The sequence below is a fragment of the Bacidia gigantensis genome (assembly GCF_019456465.1).
Source record: "Bacidia gigantensis strain McMullin 20006 chromosome Unknown contig_180, whole genome shotgun sequence".
Taxonomy (NCBI): Eukaryota; Fungi; Ascomycota; class Lecanoromycetes; order Lecanorales; family Ramalinaceae; genus Bacidia; species Bacidia gigantensis.
This window is the reverse complement of record NW_025408596.1, coordinates 3,441,333-3,459,384: the sequence shown is the minus strand read 5'-3', so window position 1 is coordinate 3,459,384 and position 18,052 is coordinate 3,441,333. Positions and strand designations below refer to the sequence as shown.

General features: G+C 40.7%; 5 protein-coding genes across 5 annotated transcripts; 3 read left to right on the top strand and 2 right to left on the bottom strand.

Moving 5' to 3' along the window:
* Window positions 1-4: 4 nt before the first annotated feature.
* On the top strand, window positions 5-1,010 carry KY384_003970 (uncharacterized protein; the record flags this gene model as incomplete). Its single annotated transcript, XM_044812479.1, has 2 exons — window positions 5-424; window positions 522-1,010. The coding sequence occupies 2 exons, from the start codon at window positions 5-7 to the stop codon at window positions 1,008-1,010; spliced, it is 909 nt and encodes a 302-aa protein (XP_044671612.1).
* Window positions 1,011-2,654: 1,644 nt separating this feature from the next.
* KY384_003969 (uncharacterized protein) lies at window positions 2,655-3,160 on the top strand (the record flags this gene model as incomplete). The annotated part of the gene is made up of 2 exons (XM_044812478.1): window positions 2,655-2,880; window positions 2,934-3,160. 2 exons carry the CDS (start codon window positions 2,655-2,657, stop codon window positions 3,158-3,160), a joined length of 453 nt encoding a protein of 150 aa, XP_044671611.1.
* Window positions 3,161-4,724: 1,564 nt separating this feature from the next.
* On the top strand, window positions 4,725-5,423 carry KY384_003968 (uncharacterized protein; the record flags this gene model as incomplete). The annotated part of the gene is made up of 1 exon (XM_044812477.1): window positions 4,725-5,423. The coding sequence occupies one exon, from the start codon at window positions 4,725-4,727 to the stop codon at window positions 5,421-5,423; it is 699 nt and encodes a 232-aa protein (XP_044671610.1).
* A 379-nt stretch (window positions 5,424-5,802) lies between these two features.
* KY384_003967 (uncharacterized protein) lies at window positions 5,803-6,669 on the bottom strand (the record flags this gene model as incomplete). The annotated part of the gene is made up of 2 exons (XM_044812476.1): window positions 5,803-6,312; window positions 6,364-6,669. 2 exons carry the CDS (start codon window positions 6,667-6,669, stop codon window positions 5,803-5,805), a joined length of 816 nt encoding a protein of 271 aa, XP_044671609.1.
* Window positions 6,670-8,650: 1,981 nt separating this feature from the next.
* On the bottom strand, window positions 8,651-11,555 carry KY384_003966 (uncharacterized protein; the record flags this gene model as incomplete). Its single annotated transcript, XM_044812475.1, has 7 exons — window positions 8,651-8,807; window positions 8,878-8,925; window positions 8,991-9,068; window positions 9,124-9,199; window positions 9,255-9,349; window positions 9,407-9,431; window positions 9,491-11,555. 7 exons carry the CDS (start codon window positions 11,553-11,555, stop codon window positions 8,651-8,653), a joined length of 2,544 nt encoding a protein of 847 aa, XP_044671608.1.
* Between the last annotated feature and the right edge of the window lie 6,497 nt (window positions 11,556-18,052).

Sequence of the window (18,052 nt, the reverse complement as noted above, 5' to 3'; positions counted from 1 at the left end):
AACAATGGCGGGCAACACCAAGGGCTGGGCTCTACCAGTCGATCCGACCGAATTCTTTGCCAGGATAGACGCGTACAGGGCAAATCAGCAGGTTATCAACGTTGTTCACCAGCTTGCGCAGCACGAAAGCCCGTGCTATATCTCCCGTTTACCTAACGAAATCCTCAATGCGATATTTCAATATCACTTGGAGATCACTTACGGAGACTGCATAGATGACCACCGGAAGAACGACTGTTGCTGGCATGAAATGGGCTCCTGTATTCAAGAACACATGACAGAAGCAGAAAGCGATCTTTTTGCGGCGATTGATAATCTTTATGGAGTCGGAGAGGGCATTGATCGAGAGGAATCGTTTGAGGTTGGGATTTACAATCAGTCGCAAAAACTTTTGCAAAACGATAGGATCAGACATTACAAAGCCGTGGAAGTCTTCGCCAGCAAATTCGAGCGGCTGCAGGCTGAGTTTGAGGCATGTCCATACTTTGGAAAAATGCTCTGCAAAAGCTGACACACATCAGGCGTGGTCTTGGACAAATAATACCAGTGTACACGCTGGTAACAATGGCGACACTGTTCGCCCGTACCTCAAAATCAGCAGAGTCTACCTAAAGGACACTGGCGACTACATAGCTAAAACAGAAGACAAAGATCATTCCGGCTCTAATAACTTTGTCTACTGTCTAAAAGTTGAGGCGTTTCTTCTGCTTCCTGTAGAGGATCAGGAATATCACAGGATTCTGGATAGGGCAGAGAAAATTACTCGACTTCACGACAACCACGAACTGCTCATTAAAAAAAGCCAAAAGGTGGCCCTTGCGAACGCGGCCAAAGCTCTGAATCTTATGCCTTTAGCGGGGCCGCGATACTCTCACTGTCGGCGTTGGATTAACTGGATGGTAGACCCGACAGGGATGGGTATTTGCTCCGGCGACAGTGGACACCATAGATTCAAAGTGCCCAAGGATTATATTGGCAGACTATGGCTTGCCGATCTGGACAAAGATTGAATTGATGGGCAGGTAGACGGAAACGAAAACTGACGGCCTGGATCTTGCGTTATCTTGACGCAAGGGCGCATCATGCGGGGTAGACCTAAAGGCCACCAGCGATCTTATCTCTTTGGTATCAGATTCTAAGTGGAGATTGATGGGTGAAACCCGAGGCGAGAAAACGAAAAACTTGCAAATCCTTCTTGAAGAGCAGCTCTTATGCGATGTGTTCACAGAAATTTCAGCGATTTACATGACAGCAATAAAATACATACAAAGACACAGCTCAATTTCTGGTGTTTCGTGGTCGTCAATCCTCCTCGCGCGTATCCTGACCCCTTGGTTCGTACCAAGATGACTTTTCTATCGCGCTTCTGCTCAACTGCCACGTCGGAGAACCCATGTATACAGTGTAATAACTACTTATTGAAAGGAAATAGTGAAGCTATTTGGAGATGATGTTAATCTGTTTGCCGCCCATTGTCATGCAAATATTGTGCAATCAGGACGTTCTCACGCATATTTCACATGGCTCAGAGGAAGCGCTAGACTTTGAAGACTGTTTCCTTCCTTAATAAGCCTCAAATCTCGCAAATTTGCTGAGGCGAAGAGTCACAGTACGTTGTTCAATGCGGGTCTTGCGCGAGGAATCCAGCCGCATTCACTAACAATGTTATCCGTGAAGGGTTGACCCTACCAATTCAGCTTAGGTCACCGCTTTGAACTCAAAATACTTATCCCCGTATGTGAACATGTTCTCCTTGCTCATCCCTATAATGGCGCGAAAGAACAAAGGCTGGGCTTTGACATTCGACCCCACTTAGCTTCTTGCCAGGACCAGAGCTTTTCGAGCAACGAAAAGGAGCCAACTGCCGGCAGCGCACGTATATGACAAGACGAGGCTCGAAAAAGCATCTCCCAAAGGATGAAGCTCGGCTTCACCATGATATCACACGAGCCGTAAAAGACGATAAAACGCTTCTCAAACAAGCTGCTCTCGACAGAGAGACAGGCTCTCTATACTGAATCCTGCAAGACACTACAACGCAATCGACTCAAGCACATTCCGACTCAGATTGCCCGACAAGAAGTACGCATAATTCCAACCGACGTATCTACCCATTCAAAACACCATTTCTAATCCGTACTAGACATAGCAACGAGTAAAACGCCACGACACCAACCCCTCAGTGCTCACGAAATCCGTCCCGCCGTGACCTTTCAGGGTGTATATCTCTGAAGACTCGAACAACAGGGGCGCTCAGCGAAAGATCCATCACCAACGCCCCGACTTTCTCTACACTCTCGACGTTAAAGCTTTTCGGCTTCTCCCTATTCCTGAATCAGAACACCGTCGGCTTCGGCTTACGACAACAACAACAGAGCCGAAGTAAGTGCACAAGAGACGGGCGACTCTATCATGTGGACAACCGCTAAGAGACAACCTACAAGCGCCTCAAATGGATGTACGAGGACTTCGCTGATGAAGGTGGAGATACCGTTGCTGGTGGAATGCAAAAGATATCGCCAAGCCAAGGGGGCTGGTTGATGACGTCATGGTGGATCGAAAAGGCTGGGAATGGCTTTTGGAAAAGAAGGCCTCACTCCCTCAGCTTCTTTGATATTACTTCTCGAAGATCGATCCCACGCACACTGGCAGCGATGTCCACTCGCAAGGACCAGATGCTTCAAGGCGTTGAAGCCATTACTGGCTGCGTTTTCCAGGACCCTGACATCTTGTGGGAGGCCCTACATGCACCGGGAGCCGTATCACGGGATATCGGCGGCCGTAATCTCGCCGATGGGAATAAGCGTCTTGCCCTTGTCGGAGATGCGTTCATGAAAGCTGCCTTGCTTACGCGCTGGTACTTGAGTAACGCCGCTCGAGGTCTGTACAATCTTTGAGGATGGCGAGGAAGATGTACCTGATGCTATCCATAGGCATAGGAAATAACATGGTGTCGACCACTCTGTCAAACAACAATTTGGCGAGTGTGGGAAATAGCCTTGGCCTTGACGCCTTCATCGTCAAGCATCCGGGCCAATTTGGCCCTCTTGGTAATGGGACAATATCTGACACCATTGAGGCTATTATTGGCGCCGTGTGGGAGGACTCGAAAGACTTTGACAAGGTCGTCGCCGTCATGGGCACCCTTGGCCTCGCTTGAGTGAGCAGGATTGTCAACGGATTGCAGAGTATTCAACATCGTAACGTTCTCCCCCTCCTCCCTCCCTTTGTGAGAAATAGCAATACGCTACAGTTAACCGTCTCCCATAGGAAGCCTTATTCGAAGGGGACACGGGGTCCCCCCTCATGGGGACATTTAAGCTGTGCATGCAGGCTCCTGTAGAAAGATCGCCCGGTCCCTTTTGGGAGCCCTTTTCACCCTCTACTCTATAGGGAGCCTGAAGGTGCCGAGAAGCTCCCTCTAGGGACCGGACAATCTTTCTTAACAAGCCTCGCATACGGAGCAAGTGATGATCCCATGCGGGGGCACCCCGGGTACCCTCCGAGTCTTTAGGCTTTTGTCGCCTGAGACGGTCGATTGGAAGGACGACGAAACCTGTCTGGAAGCTGGCGACTGACGTTGTCGTCTACAGCTCTAGAGGTCGATCCCTGGAAATTTGATTCAGCATCGAGGAATTGGTGAAAACGAAATGACGGAAGTTTTCTGAGATTTGTGGGGTTGGAGAGTGATGGACTGCCCAATCAACAGAGTTATATGATTTTTGAGTATTGATATGCCGAGACTTTCTAACAAAGCCTTGACATTGCGGTAAATCGGGTAGGCTTTCCAACAAAGCCATATATTCCCAAGAACACTCTTTTATAGAAGTCAAAACGTTGTCGGTAGCACCCAACATACGTGCGTGACGGAGGATTCGGTTGATGAAATAACACCATTGCGTGCTTGATTTGTACTCGCACTTCGTCGCCTCTTTGACATCTCTGAAGCAAGAGGTCCGCTCGCAGTTCGCGAGCCTAGGGTGGCAAGTTGTAGTCTTTTTTCGCTAGCATGGTCTTCCTCTCCCCAATTTTCGACAACAAAGTCATTTCTATCCTCATATCATATTTGGCACCTGAAGCCAAGGTATTTCCAATGAGGGCAAGATTTATGTCATGACAAGTGTCTCGTGTCTTCCTGCACGCTCCACTCTTTAATACCCACTCAAATTTCGAGGTCTTCTGCCCGAGCCATTGCCGTATTCATCGTACACGCTATCGAGTCTTCGCTTTGACGAGGGGGGTGAAATACTGAGGAGGTTCGACGGCTATGGAGTCGGCAACGCTGGGATTAAAGATACTCGGCCCTGTCAAGGAAAGACATACCCAGGGTGACATGAAATCATCTGGGAGTAGGCTGAAGAGGTACCGAGACTAGATAATCCTTAGCATGGCATAGATGGGGTTGCAATGTTGGTGTCATAGGTAAGTAGACACAGCAAACGTGATACTTCTCCAAACGTGGTATTACGCACGATGACAGGATCAAGTGTTGATTAGTAAGTTTATATAAGCCCTCATGGCCCACAAATAGTTTCTTCCTTCCAAGAATGCAATCTTACCAAGGGGGAACGGTGGAGATTCATGTCCTCTGCCTGGAAATCTGCCAAGCTTTGTCGCACCCGTATTAATCTGCCAAGCTTCCCCTGCAAGCCTCCGCACTCGAGCCTACGATTTTCCAACACCAACACCTTTCCATCAACTAAACAATCACGATATCGGCTCAGATGTCCCCACTACTGAGACTCCCAACAGAGCTTCGTCTGCAGATATACCACTATGTGATCGACGACCACTTCGCATCCCGCGCGATGTGGAACTCAGACGTTGATGGTGATGACGGCGTCTTGAACATGTATATCATTTACGAGAGATCACAACTATACCCCAATCTTCTCAACGCTCACATGACGTTTTTTGAGGAATGCCTGCCGATCGTACTTTCCAAATACCGATTCGAATTCGATCATTCAGACGTTCTGCTTAATCTTCACAAGAAAGAGCAATTTGTGAGAAGGAAAGTGGCCGTGCCGATCGACGACCAATTCGTAGAATTCTCCAAGTTCCTCGAACCGTCTAACCTAGATTGTTGGCCATGTAAGAGGTCTCTGGAAGACGAATTGAAAAAACTAAGAGACCTTCTTCCACGCGCTGAAGCAATATACGCCGCATTCAACATTGATTGCATCGAATGCTCGTCTCATAGCCATACATATCATGAGCGTCGCCGCCAGCTCAAATGGCAACATTGGATGGGAAAACTCAAGGAAGCGAAGATGCCCCCTGGCTGCGGTATAACAGACGAAATGTGGGAGGAGAGACATGGGGAGGGTGTTCGAGAACGGACCTTCATTGAATTAAAGTTCTCAAGACCTGGGTCGTCCATCATGCATCGACATTTGCAATTCCGAACGACCCTGAAATAGCGTGGATGGATCATTTTCGTCAGGCACGGATGTGGACTAGACTTCTGTCTAGCAGGGGAACGTACACAATGGTAGGCATCTCAACGACTGAAGTCTTTTAACAACCGACAAACAATGGGAAACGGTTTCAATAGGCATTCCAAATCTTCCGACACTGTTCATCACTAATATTTTACAATATACGCACACTATGAGCGCTTCATCCTTTGCATCTCTGCTCACTGACACACTTTCCCTCGCAGCCGAGATTTTCGGATTCAAAAAGTCACATTTCCAATTGCTCCTTCGTGATCACGCACCTATAAGTCGATTTTTAATTTAGATGGTGTCTAGGCTCAAATGGGTGGGCAGAATTAATCTCCCACTTCACCATATGCACTCATTGCAGATTAATGAGCCGTGGCTTCCCAGTAAACCTATCTCCATGTGGATATCTCTTATTCCCCTTAACACCCAAGATTGACCCATCATAATCGTCGTCCTCACTGCCAGAACTCTCACCGCCCAGGAGCTCCAACGCAGTCTCTAATTGCCTCAGCTTGAGACGCGAATCGCCTGCAGGAAGCATGTTGAGCGTCTTCGCCAGCTTTTTGAGTGCTTGCTTCTGGATTTCCGGCATGAGAAGATTATGATCTTCCAGATAACAGGGCTGCTTGGAGATTTTGTCCTGGAGTTGAGCGTGCTCTGCTTCGCTGACGGGCAGAAGGAGAAAAGCGTCCATCTGGATGCGATAGATATAGGTGGGATTCTTGATTTGGTCGTGGATTGCGTCTATTTCATAGGGAAAGAACTCGATGTCTCGGATTCGGCGCACAGTGGACTTGAGGCCTGGGCGTATTCCGAAGTCTCGAACCAGGCCGATGTCATGTTGCTTGGCCCACTGCCACGACTTGCAGGTGTTAGACGTCAAGTGTGTCGGTGATCTGAGTTGCGGACATACCTTGAAAGTCTCTTTGAGATGATTAACAGATTTCTTGATTGATCTCAACGCTTTGTAATGGCGCTTCCTGTTGAGCTTACGTAGCTTCTCCACCTGCAGATTAACCCGCGACAGGAAAGACGTATCCAGATTTGTCTGTCCTTGTACATGGAGAACCAGTCTCTCATTGTACGTTGCTTTTTCCGCTTCGCTGAGATGGTCCAGTCGATTGTTGTCTAAACACCGACGAGAGCAGCAGTCTTCAACACCTTGCTCATGCGATATCAGAGAGTGGTAGTAGCTGTCCAGAAGTTCGTGGACGATCATGTCGAGGATTTCGAGTGGGAAGTTGCTGATTCGATTGGTGTTGGTGTGGCTTGCAAAGTCGTAGATTACATCGATAGCCTCTCGACTTTGTTGATAGGCTTTGAGCCTGGCAAGAAATTCGGTAGGATGGATTGGGATAGCCCAACCGCGATTACATTAAGTCATGATTGAGTAACGTGGATATAATTCATGTAAAATGAGTAGGTATGATGGATAGAAGTAACAACTTGAAATCGAAGGTGGCGATCCAAAGTCATTCAGCGGTTTTGACGCTATACCAAATGCAGCTGATGGAAATGATTCACTTTGTCAACACATTGCGAGCACCATACCCACAATATAACGAGATTAATTATTGACGACAACCCTCAACGGATAGGCGATCACACTGAAATAGATCTTAGCGTGGAATTAAACCCCACCACCACTGCTTGCCCAAGAGCAAAACTAATAATTCCGCGAGAGAAGCACAAGTTCAATTGAAAATGGGCCTGAAGTATAAAGATATTAAAAGAATTGCCCCAGCGCACTCTGACTCCGAGATGTCATTATCTTCGTGACACCCTTGATTGCTTTTGCATCAACCCCTCTCGTAATCCATATATTGTACGTGCAGCCTGCTTGTTATTTTTGACTACCTCTTACAGGTACCCGAGGACTATTCATTTTGTGTGTACATGAGTTCGTCTACATTGAAATTTGCATGATCCCTTGGTCGACTTTCTAAGTCCCATGCCATGCCCCTTTCCCAATGAAAACACTGCACCTCCCACGCTCTCACATACCATCACCAAACTCCACCAGCTAATCGAGAATACACAGTTCCCCCGACTGTCTCACTTCACCAGTATCCTCGAGAACATGCTCAGAACAGACGGCAAAACATCGATTCCTTCCTGACTGAAGTATCGAGAATCTGGGAGGAAGAAGGCGGCATGTCAGATCATGATTCCACAGAAATAGTATTACTAATCTAAACAAAAAGACTAACAAGGGCTATTCCCAGGAAAATAATCGTCTCAAACTGACCATCAAACGGCCTAACTCTGCAAAAAGAAGGGCTTGAAAACGGATGCTGATAATGAGACACAAAACAACGCAAGCCATTGTGTCCACATCAGCAGCGTAAAGGTCATAAAACCTGGCAAAGCACCAAAAGTATCAAGCACATGAACACTCCAATCTCCCATAAGCCGAACCAGCTGCACAGCAGCGAGAGGACGACGGGACCCTTGAGATGTTCGGGGAAGGTTTATGGAATTTTCACACCTACCGCACAATGACTACAAAGTAGAGCCCCCGCATATGTTGAACTCGTACAGATGCTGGTTGAACCTAACGACGAGTTCCCAACATTTCTTCGGGAACAGAGCTGGGGGAGGGGGGGGGCGTGGTAGGAAGATTGGATCGGGAAGCCTGACACGGAATCTTGCTCTCTCCTCCACGTCCATCCCAGCCCCAGGACGGCGCCATCCATCAATTCTACACGACCGGCCATAACCGAAGGCGAGACCTGCCTAGTATTATATTGATAGCGTAGGTTGAGGAGTGTTGATATGATGTAGCTGATTAAAATTGATTTCCAGGCGGGCTTGAATCGGAATTGGTGCGTCGCTATGGAGGGGGGGGGGCTTTGACGTGCCTGAATCCTGCGATTGCTGGGTGTGGTAGGGGAAGAGAGGATAGGGGATGGGTTGTGGGGCGATGAAGGGGGTGGAGGGGGTGAAGGCCGAAGGGGGCGGAGAAGGGACAAGTAGGGGATGTTCGATGAAGCAGGGATGCAATAATTGTATCGTTAGGAAGTTAGTGACACCAACAATGTCTTATGTTCGGTATTCTCCATGTCTCTGGAGCACTCGTAATATTCACAGCACCCATGCCAACATTGGATCCTCACAAAATCTACTACTCTACCATCCCTTCTCCCAAGGATCTTGCTCCCAACTGATCAATCTCAAGAGAGACCCCTTTCACACCCTCCTCATATCGGATGCAAATAATATCCACCCGAGAGATCATTATTTGGATTCTGATTTGCAAAATTAGTGACATGATCGATTGCAGCGTTATAAGCGTTGGTCTCGTCCTGGCAAGTTCCCGTCCCCGGTTTGGGTTTGCCATCATCACCAAGGACACACCTAGGTCTCGAAGCATCAGCGTCCTGATAGCGATATCAACAGAAGGTGTGGGAAAATTATCAAGACGTACTGGTAGTTTTGCTGATCGCTTGTATCGGTAGAACACATGTGGCCACATCTGTATCGAGAGTCGTTAGCGCAACCGGACTTTGAAGACCGTAGGATAATGAAGGCAGATCGTACCTCTGCATCTGGTAAAACCCCTCTTGACCCCATTTATCGATCTGTGCGTGCTGGCAATTCAGGGCCGTTGTGGTATCCCTATTCTCCAGTCAGTATCCCTATCTAGAGGTAGGTCTTTGCGCCAAGTCCTTACTTGAGACGATCACAAATCTCGTCATCCGATGCGCCACCTGCAGTGACGTCGGTACAAGCCTTTTTGATAGTACCAACTAAATACATCAGCAACGCATGCATATGGTGAGAGTTGGGGAACGAATGGCTCACCATTATTCCTGAAAGGGCCGCAATTCATGGAATCACCGGTTTTATTGTCCGTACTAGCAGGCTGGATTTGATCGTAGCCACAATTATCGCCGAAACTAAGTCACGCTTAGTGAGTCTTGGATATCCAATGAGCAACGGCAGGGATCGCTTACTTCTCCATTGAGGAGATGGCGTAGTCTAGAGAGATCATAACAATCAGTCGTACATATGAAACGTTGGAATCTGGAGCTCTTTACCTTCATCCGTACCGCCTTGATCTCTAAGGGCTTGCTTTTGTTTGGCGACTCCACTGCAGGAATTGGTAGGAAGTGGGCCGTCTATCGACTGGGACGGGATAGCTGAAGCTCTTGGAATAGTTGCAGAAGGAAGTCCTATGTCAGAAAAGACTGTAGCACTTCGAGCCCAAACATGGGTGTCTCCATTGGGATATTGACTGTTGCTTCCTGGTGCAGGTGTAGGTGTGGCAGATTGCCCGCTATTACCTCCATCTCCAGATGTGGGCTCTTCCCCACCCGCAGAGACGCTGCTCCCTCCAGATCGAGCCGTTGGGCTAGGCGTTGCACCGTGGGAGCCGCTATTACCTTCACTTCCAGATGTGGGCTCTTCCCCACCCGATGAGACGCTGCTCCCTCCAGATCCAGCAGTCGGGCTCCCAGTGGCTTGATGAGATCCACTCTTGTCTCCATTGCCTGTTGTCGCATCACCAGTAGGATGACTTGTAGCTTTGCCTGTACGAGTTTGATCGCCACTCTTGCCTGCAGCAGTCGGAGTTCCAGTGGCACGATGGGAATCGCTCTCTTCTTTCCCAGTTGTTGCATCACCCGTAGGATGTCCAGTAGGCTTGCTTGTGGGACTGTCCTTGTCAGCGGAACCAGTCTGAGTCCCTTTGCTTTTATCACCACCTGTACGCGAATCGGTCGAAGCACCCTTCTCCGCGGAGCGAGTCTTACTCTCATTACTTCCATCCCCAGTCGTATGATGACCTGTAGGCGTTTGTGCTCCTTCAGAAGTTTTCCGTTCATTGTCTTGTCCAGATGTTGGATGAGCTGTCTGCTTTGAGTTTGTATCTTGACCTTGGCCTTTAGTCTGAGTAGCAGCTTCACTCGGCTTACTTTTGGCATTGCCGCTCTCTTTAGGATTCGTACCAGTGGGCGAATGTCCAGCTGCAGTGTTACCAGCCTTGCCAGAGTTTGTGTTGGCTGCTCCTGCAGGTGTAGTTTGATCTGCAAGGCCACGTTCATCGGTCTTCAGTGCGGAAGCCCTTGGGTCTGCTGAATTAGAAGCGTCTCCAACACCTCCGTCGTTTGTATGGGTGGGCTTCGCAATTTCTTCCCGGTCAAGGAATTGACCTCCTGCTCCTGATGTTTGAAATGCGCCACCTGTTGGGTAGGCCCTTGAACTGCCGTGGCCTTCGGTCCGCTGCTCCTTTTGCTCACCGCCATTTCCATTGGTAGGTACGGCTGAATGGGCTTGATTGCCACTCCTTCCATTACCGGTGGGTAGAGACTCACGCTCTGAGCTGCCGTCTCCTGCTTTGTTTTGGGCGCCTTGTGACTTGGCTGGATTTGATTGAGCTGTTGGTCTTCCATCCTGCTGGTCCCGGGACTTTACTACTTGATCACCCGCCATACCTGTCGGCTTTTGATTTGATTCGGCATTCTGAGTAGGCCTCCCGGCATTGGGTTCTCCCGCCGCCTTTGTCCGAGCTGGTTGATCTGCTGCAGGACCTTGGCTCTGTGATTTTTGGGCTTGTTTGCCATCCCCTCCGGCTGCTGGTTGACGATTTGGTTGTTGATCAGGAACTTTACCCTGAGTCTGGTGCGACCCCGGCGCTTGCTGGGCGGGGTTTTTGGGGGTCTCTTTTGGTTGCTGAGCTGGTTCTTGTTGGGCCGGCTTTTGGTCTGATGCAGGCTTTTGTTGTTCAGCTGGCTTCGGTTGAGGACTGGGCTTGGGTTGCTGAGCTGGCTGCTGTTGCGCTGGCTGTTGCTGCGCTGGCTGTTGCTGCGCTGGCTGTTGCTGCGCTGGCTGTTGCTGAGCTGGCTGTTGCTGCGCGGGTTTCTCTTGCTGTTGAGCGGGCTTCTGCTGAGAAGAGCTATCTTTACCAGGAGAGTTCTGGGACCCTTGGGCACCAGGAGAGGAACCGCCTGGCGAGGCACCACCATCAGCCGGTTCTGCTCTTGAGATCAAGATAGCGTCTTCATATCTCTTGACACTACGGAAGGAGCGAGGCTTCGCTACATTAGCAAAGACGTGAGTCAAGAGACCAAAAATGAGGAATGTCGAGAAGAGGTTGACTTTCATCGTCCAATGGAAATGTATCAGTTGATATGGGAATGAGAGTAGCGAATGAAGTCAAAGAGCGAATTATCAACGAGCCTCCGATGTACTTATTATGTGAAGATGAGACTGCGTATACTCTTGCACTTGATCGGACGTACGAAATATATATACGGCAATGGATGGTTATTTTCACTTACTAGCTGTTGACACTCTTCCACATCGCCCCACAGGAACGCTGTCGACCCCAAAACTTCATGTCAATGTGGAGGGGGGAGGGGGGGGAGACTTTGTGGGGCTATTACAACTGGAAAATGCACCATCTGGTCTTTTCCCAACGGATTTTGTGTTGATCTCAGACGGCCGTGTATGTTGAAGCTGACCCAACATTCGTCACACCATCTCTAAGCTCTCGCCTTTTCAGCCCTCCTCAGTCACTATTGGTGTGTCTTGCTGAATCGCGCCCCAAATAGTCAAACTTGACCCAGGCCCAGACGCCGGAAGCAAGCACACCTCGGGCTGATGGGGCCATGGAGATTCTACAGGGAACAATGAGTGCGTCAGAAAATGTAGCTTGGTATTTTCAGCATGGCGGGCGGAAGATGATGTGAACTAAACCTAGCTGGCATGATGTGTGCGATACAGCAGCTTTGCTCTAGATTCTAAGCAAATATCTTGGTGTTACATGATTTTACTCTTGATGAGATACACAAAGGCTTGCAGAACGACGTCGAAATGATACTCAAATGAGCCGGACGAGTTTTGCTGTTGGTCCAGAGGGCTAACCAGTTTCGGGGGTTATCATAAGGGCCAAGACGCAGTTTTGATGGAGTTTGAGGATGGGGTTTGAGGAACATGAGACAAGTCGTTTAGGGCCGCCTATCAGACAAAGCCTCTCACACCATCGAAATCGCACTTCCTTCAACCTGTTGAACTGATCATTCCGAAGACTGCAAATCGATCGCTGCGGTTGGGGCTGCTTTTATTCTGGCCAGCACGGTTCAGAAAGTGGCATTATCTCGGGTTTGCGAAGGGCTTTGTCACCGAATCAGCCTTCCGCCTCGTGAATCTTATAGATCTATATCGTCCTTTAGTTCTCGATATTATCGGCGCACAAGAGATCTTTTACGGGTGTGTCATCCAAATGCCACTACTTTAACCCTTCCCTGTCTTTGCGAGAGGAAGCGCATTGAACCGAGAAATGCTTGTGACCCAGTTCTCGATGTGAGTCTATCCATTTAGGACTTTTTGAGGACCGATTGAATTAGCGAGCTTTAATCACAAAAGCGAACAATTTCGCTTGAAAAGCGCCAGTAGACCATCGAGCCACTCTTGCATGGCAAGGGTCACCGACTGTTTCAATCCATGTAGCAATCTTCAATTCGCAAATGCTTCGAGCGATAGGGAATGTCCAAGAACCACCATTCTCTGCGCAATAAGATTTTGACCAGTCAACAACATTGCTTGAGAACGCAGTCCATCACACAGCCATCAAGATCACGATTGCCTCTTCTCGAGACGGCCAACTTCGAGGCAATGTATGCGCCGAGGCCGCTGAGCAACAGCCACGAGAGCAGCGCGGTCCAGATTTCGCCACCACTAAGTTCTGCACAACATTTTAGAGAGAGCATCATAGATTCGATAGGTATCCGGCGAAGGATCGTTGCATTTCCGGAGCCCGTGTGTCCTGGCCCCTTTTCGCCCCCCACCTTGACCGACCCAGCCCCAAGAGCTTTATACAAGCTAACAGCATGGGTTTTGACTCTCTAACGATGAGACTGCTTCACAACTCTAGTTGGACCACGTAAGCGATGTGAGATTGGCGGCCGAAAGGTGCTGGTGAGGGTGCAATCAGAATCGTTGACCCGCCTGACTGTCCTAATGAGTGTTCCTAAAAGATCTTCATCTCAGTAGCGAAGGCTCTGATGCTCGATGCGATAGTTGCCATCGCTGAAAAGATTTTTGTGCCTGACAAGACACCAGGAAAGCGGTCGTTGGTGGATTGGGAAACTTCAATTTCCATTAGGTTGAATTGCCTCCTAAGGCGTGCTAGTCCCCAGGCTAGGCAAGCTAGCGTGGGGACCAGGCTATAAAAAGTTTAGTTCGCTTCGCGGCTTTTTATAATAGCATGCCTGCTCTGGAAAGTCGGTATTTTTAAATTTTCAGCTTTATATTAATAACTTTTTTAGCATATAATAATAAGACTAAAAAAAGCCTAAAAAACTATAAAATAAATACTTAAATATATAATTTATACTAAATTTTTAAAATATTAAGTTTTTAATAATACGCCCCTATATTTTTACCTTAATATATGCGATTAACTAATTCTAGCCTTTTTCTTAGCTTATTTAAACCTTTATATCCTTTTTTATATTTATAAGTAATATTAATAATATATATAGCTTTAAAGCTTCTTTTCCTCTTTTATAAACTTTGACTAAGTAGTTTTTATATATAAAAGAAGAATATTAAATATACTATTTTACTATTATATAGAGGGTAGTAAAAGCCTAAATATTAATAATAATATATTAAATATAACTATAGGGATAGATATTTATTTTAGTTTTTTAAATAGTAATATAAATAGCTTTTAGTAATTAAATAACATATTAAATAATATAGAATACTTAGAAGTAAATACTAAGCTTCTTTTTATAGTATTTTAGCTAATAAAAAAGTTAATTAAAGTAAAAGTATAAGTTATAAAAAATATATAAATAGGAGTTATCTATAAGCTTTTAGTTTTTACAAATCTATAGCTACCTATAACACAAAATATAATTAAATTTAATATAGTCTTTTATATAAAAAAATTATTTAAATTTATAAAAAAACTTATTTAAGTTAATATAATTTAGTAAGTAATATACTAAAGGGAGTTAATAATATTAATTATAAAAATAGGTATTAGTAAAAGCTTAATTTCTTAGGCTATTTTTTTATTTTATTTTAATTATTTTTATATAGTATTAGTTATTATATTATTAAAAATTATATAATATTAGGTAATAATAACTATAAATAAAATCTTAAACGCTTAAGCTATAATATATAATAGTAATAATTATATATAAGCGTTATAATATATAATTACTACTAAGTATTTTATATATAATTTATAATTACTTTTTATATATTAAAACCTTAATAACTTCTAATTTTTATTTAATCTCTAATAAAAAATTACTTAGAATTTTAATTAATATAATAATATTATTTACTTAAAAGTTTAATAAAAGTTTAAATAGCAAATAAAAATCTATATAAAATTTTAATAAAGTTTAACTATAATTTTATATAAATTTTATATAAATTTTATTTAAATTTTTAATAATTATAAACTTAATTCATATTATAATAGCTATATAAAATTTACTTAATTTTTAAATAAGAACTATATTTATTAATATTATAGTTAAAATATAAGTTAATTTAAATTAATATTTATTAAACTAAAATTGATTTTTATAAAGGAATTCTATAAAAATATAATTAAATTTTAGTTTTTTTATAACTAACTTTGTTTATTTATATTTAATAAAGTTTATTATATTAGAAATTAAATAGATTTTTGTTTAAAATACTTTAAATTAAGCGTTCTGCGGGCCTATTTACTTTAAATACTATATTTAGCTATAACTGCCACCCTCTAACCTATAGCAAAAGTATTAGTAAAAAAAGTAATAAGTTTTAATTTCTTAAACTTAATCGTTTAAGTACTAAATAACGATTTAAAGATTATAATCTATATAATATTTATTTAAAAAAGGATAAATAGCTTTAAGGATTTATAGTATTTTTTTATTAGTATAAATCTTATTTTTAAGTTAATTTAGTATCCTAAAACTATATTCTATTTTTAAACTATTCTAAAAGTTAAATAATTTATCTTATTAATATATTTAAAATAACTTCTAGAATTCTAATATCTACCTACAGTAAAGGACTAAATCTAATTATATTTTATATTTATAGTAGACTTTAATAAAATAAGAATTTTATTTAAGTTTAAAAAACCTAATAACTATAGTAATCTAGCTAAATTATTTAATATCTAAATTTTTATTACTATAGAAAAGTATAAGCTAGGGGCTAATAATTTAAATATTATAAATATTATTAATTATAATATATTAAAAAATCTTAATTTATTCTATTAATATATAAGTAAAGCGATATAGAAGAATAGTATTAGTATTAAAAGAAGCTTCTTTTAGATTATAAATTATTTTATAAATATTAATATAAATAAATAATTATTCTATGCTAGTTTATATTAAATAGCAAACGCTAAGTTATAAAATAACTTAAAATAAGAAACTAGAAAAAATAATTTAAATATTTTAATATAGTTATAGACCCTTTTAAAAAATAGCAATAGTACTTAATTAGCTAAGAATATAAAACGAAAAAATTAGGTAAACTTAAACTTTATTAAAATCTTTAATAATAATAAATATAAATACTCTTTTCTATATAAGCTTTAAAGAGATAAGATATATAAGAATAAAGATATAGCTTAGCTTAAAAAATATTATTCTTTTTATAATCTAGGCTTAATACTTAAATTTTATTTATTAATAGTAAAAATAAAAATTAAATATATTTTTTATAAGTATCTTTAGAATTAGCTTTCTTATTAATATAATAAAAAACTTAAATATTAACTAAAATAAAGAAAATACTAATTAATAGCTATTTAATTATATTTAATAAGATTAAAGATTAAATTAGCTAAAAAGCTTCCTAGCTTATAACTATAATAAATATTAAAAAATATTATTAAAAATAAACTTTATATAATATATATAGTAAAAATCTTTAAAATATCCTCTATAAGCTTTAAAAGCTTAATATTAAGGAAATAAATAAATAAAATCTATAAATTAAAATTAATAAAGAATAAAAGTAGGAGTAATTAGTAGCAAATACAATTCTTAAAAAGCTAAAAAATAATTATATAGTTTAGAAAAACTATTAGTTTCTATAAATTAGTTAAAAAGACCTTATATCTAAAGTAAAGCCTCTATAAAAAAAACTTTTTAAAGTTTTAACTTTATAATAAATAATTATTAATACTAAAGTTAACAGTAGCTAAATTTATAATTTAAGCTATATTATTAATATAAATAAAGCTACTAAGCTACTAATCTATATTATAATCTATAATTTTATAATATAAAAATTATATAATATATTTAAAACTATAGATAAAAAAAGAAATTATAATATTCTCTAGCTATTATTAAGTTTATTAAATATAAGACTATTACTTTAAATCTAGCTTTCTAGCTTTTAAAGCTATAAGCTTACTTTTATCTCTTTTAGTATTATTTAATAATATTTTATCCCTTATATAAAGTTATTTTTTCTTTTATAAAACTATAGGTTATTTATAAAGAAAGAATAAGGTTAAAGCTATAATAAAAAGCTTAAAAATATTAAAGTACTTTATTAAGAACTACTTTATATAGCGCTCCTTAGTCTTTTTCTTAATTGTTTCTATAATTATTAACCATTTTAAAGCTTTAAGCTTATGCTTTTACTTTCTAAGATTAGCTTTAAATTTAAGTTTCTAATATTTAAAGTTATAGAATAGCTATTTTTATTCTTTCTAGTAATTATTAATAATATTACGTTTAGTATATAAAAATATCTTATCCTATAAAATAATAAATAAATAATAATAATTAAGCTAAAAAGCTTACTTATATAACTTAGTTTAAAGTATATTATATTATATTTAATATAGTTATAGTAGTTAAATAAAGTATTAAATATAAATATTAAATAATATTTCTTATTATAGGAAGTATAGTAATAATAAAAGCTAAATACTTATTACTATTCTCCTTACTAGTTTTAGTCTTTTTTATTTTATAGATCTTCTTTTACTTTTTATTGTCCTTTTTTATCTTAATAAGCAAGCGATTGGCTTAGGTAGTATTATTTTAAAAAGTAAGAATAGTAATAGCTTAACTCTTACCTTTTAGTTAGCAAAGGCTAATACTATCTTTTTTTTTTAAAAAACTTAAAATTTACTTTTAATATAGATAAAGATTTACTAGAAGTTTCTATTAATAGCTTACTAGTATAGCGATATATAAATAATTATTTATTATCTATATATTATAATTAGTTTTTATAATATTTAATAATATTTAATAATTATAGGATTAAGAATAAAATAGTTATTTATTATAGTATTATTATTAATAAAAAATTAATATTAATAATCGCTCTAAATTCGCTAAATTATTAAAGTTTTTTACTAAAGCTTTTTTTACTACTTTTAGATACTTTATTACTTTATTATTATATATTAATTAATAATAAAAAAAAACTTTTAAAATTAATAAAAAATATATAAATTTTATTAGTAACTATAACTAATAATAATACTTTAAAACTAAGCAAAGCTACTAGAAACCTATCTATACTTAAATGCTTATATATAAAAAAAAGCTTAATAATAAAATAACTATTAATATTATAACTATAATAAATAGTAAAAA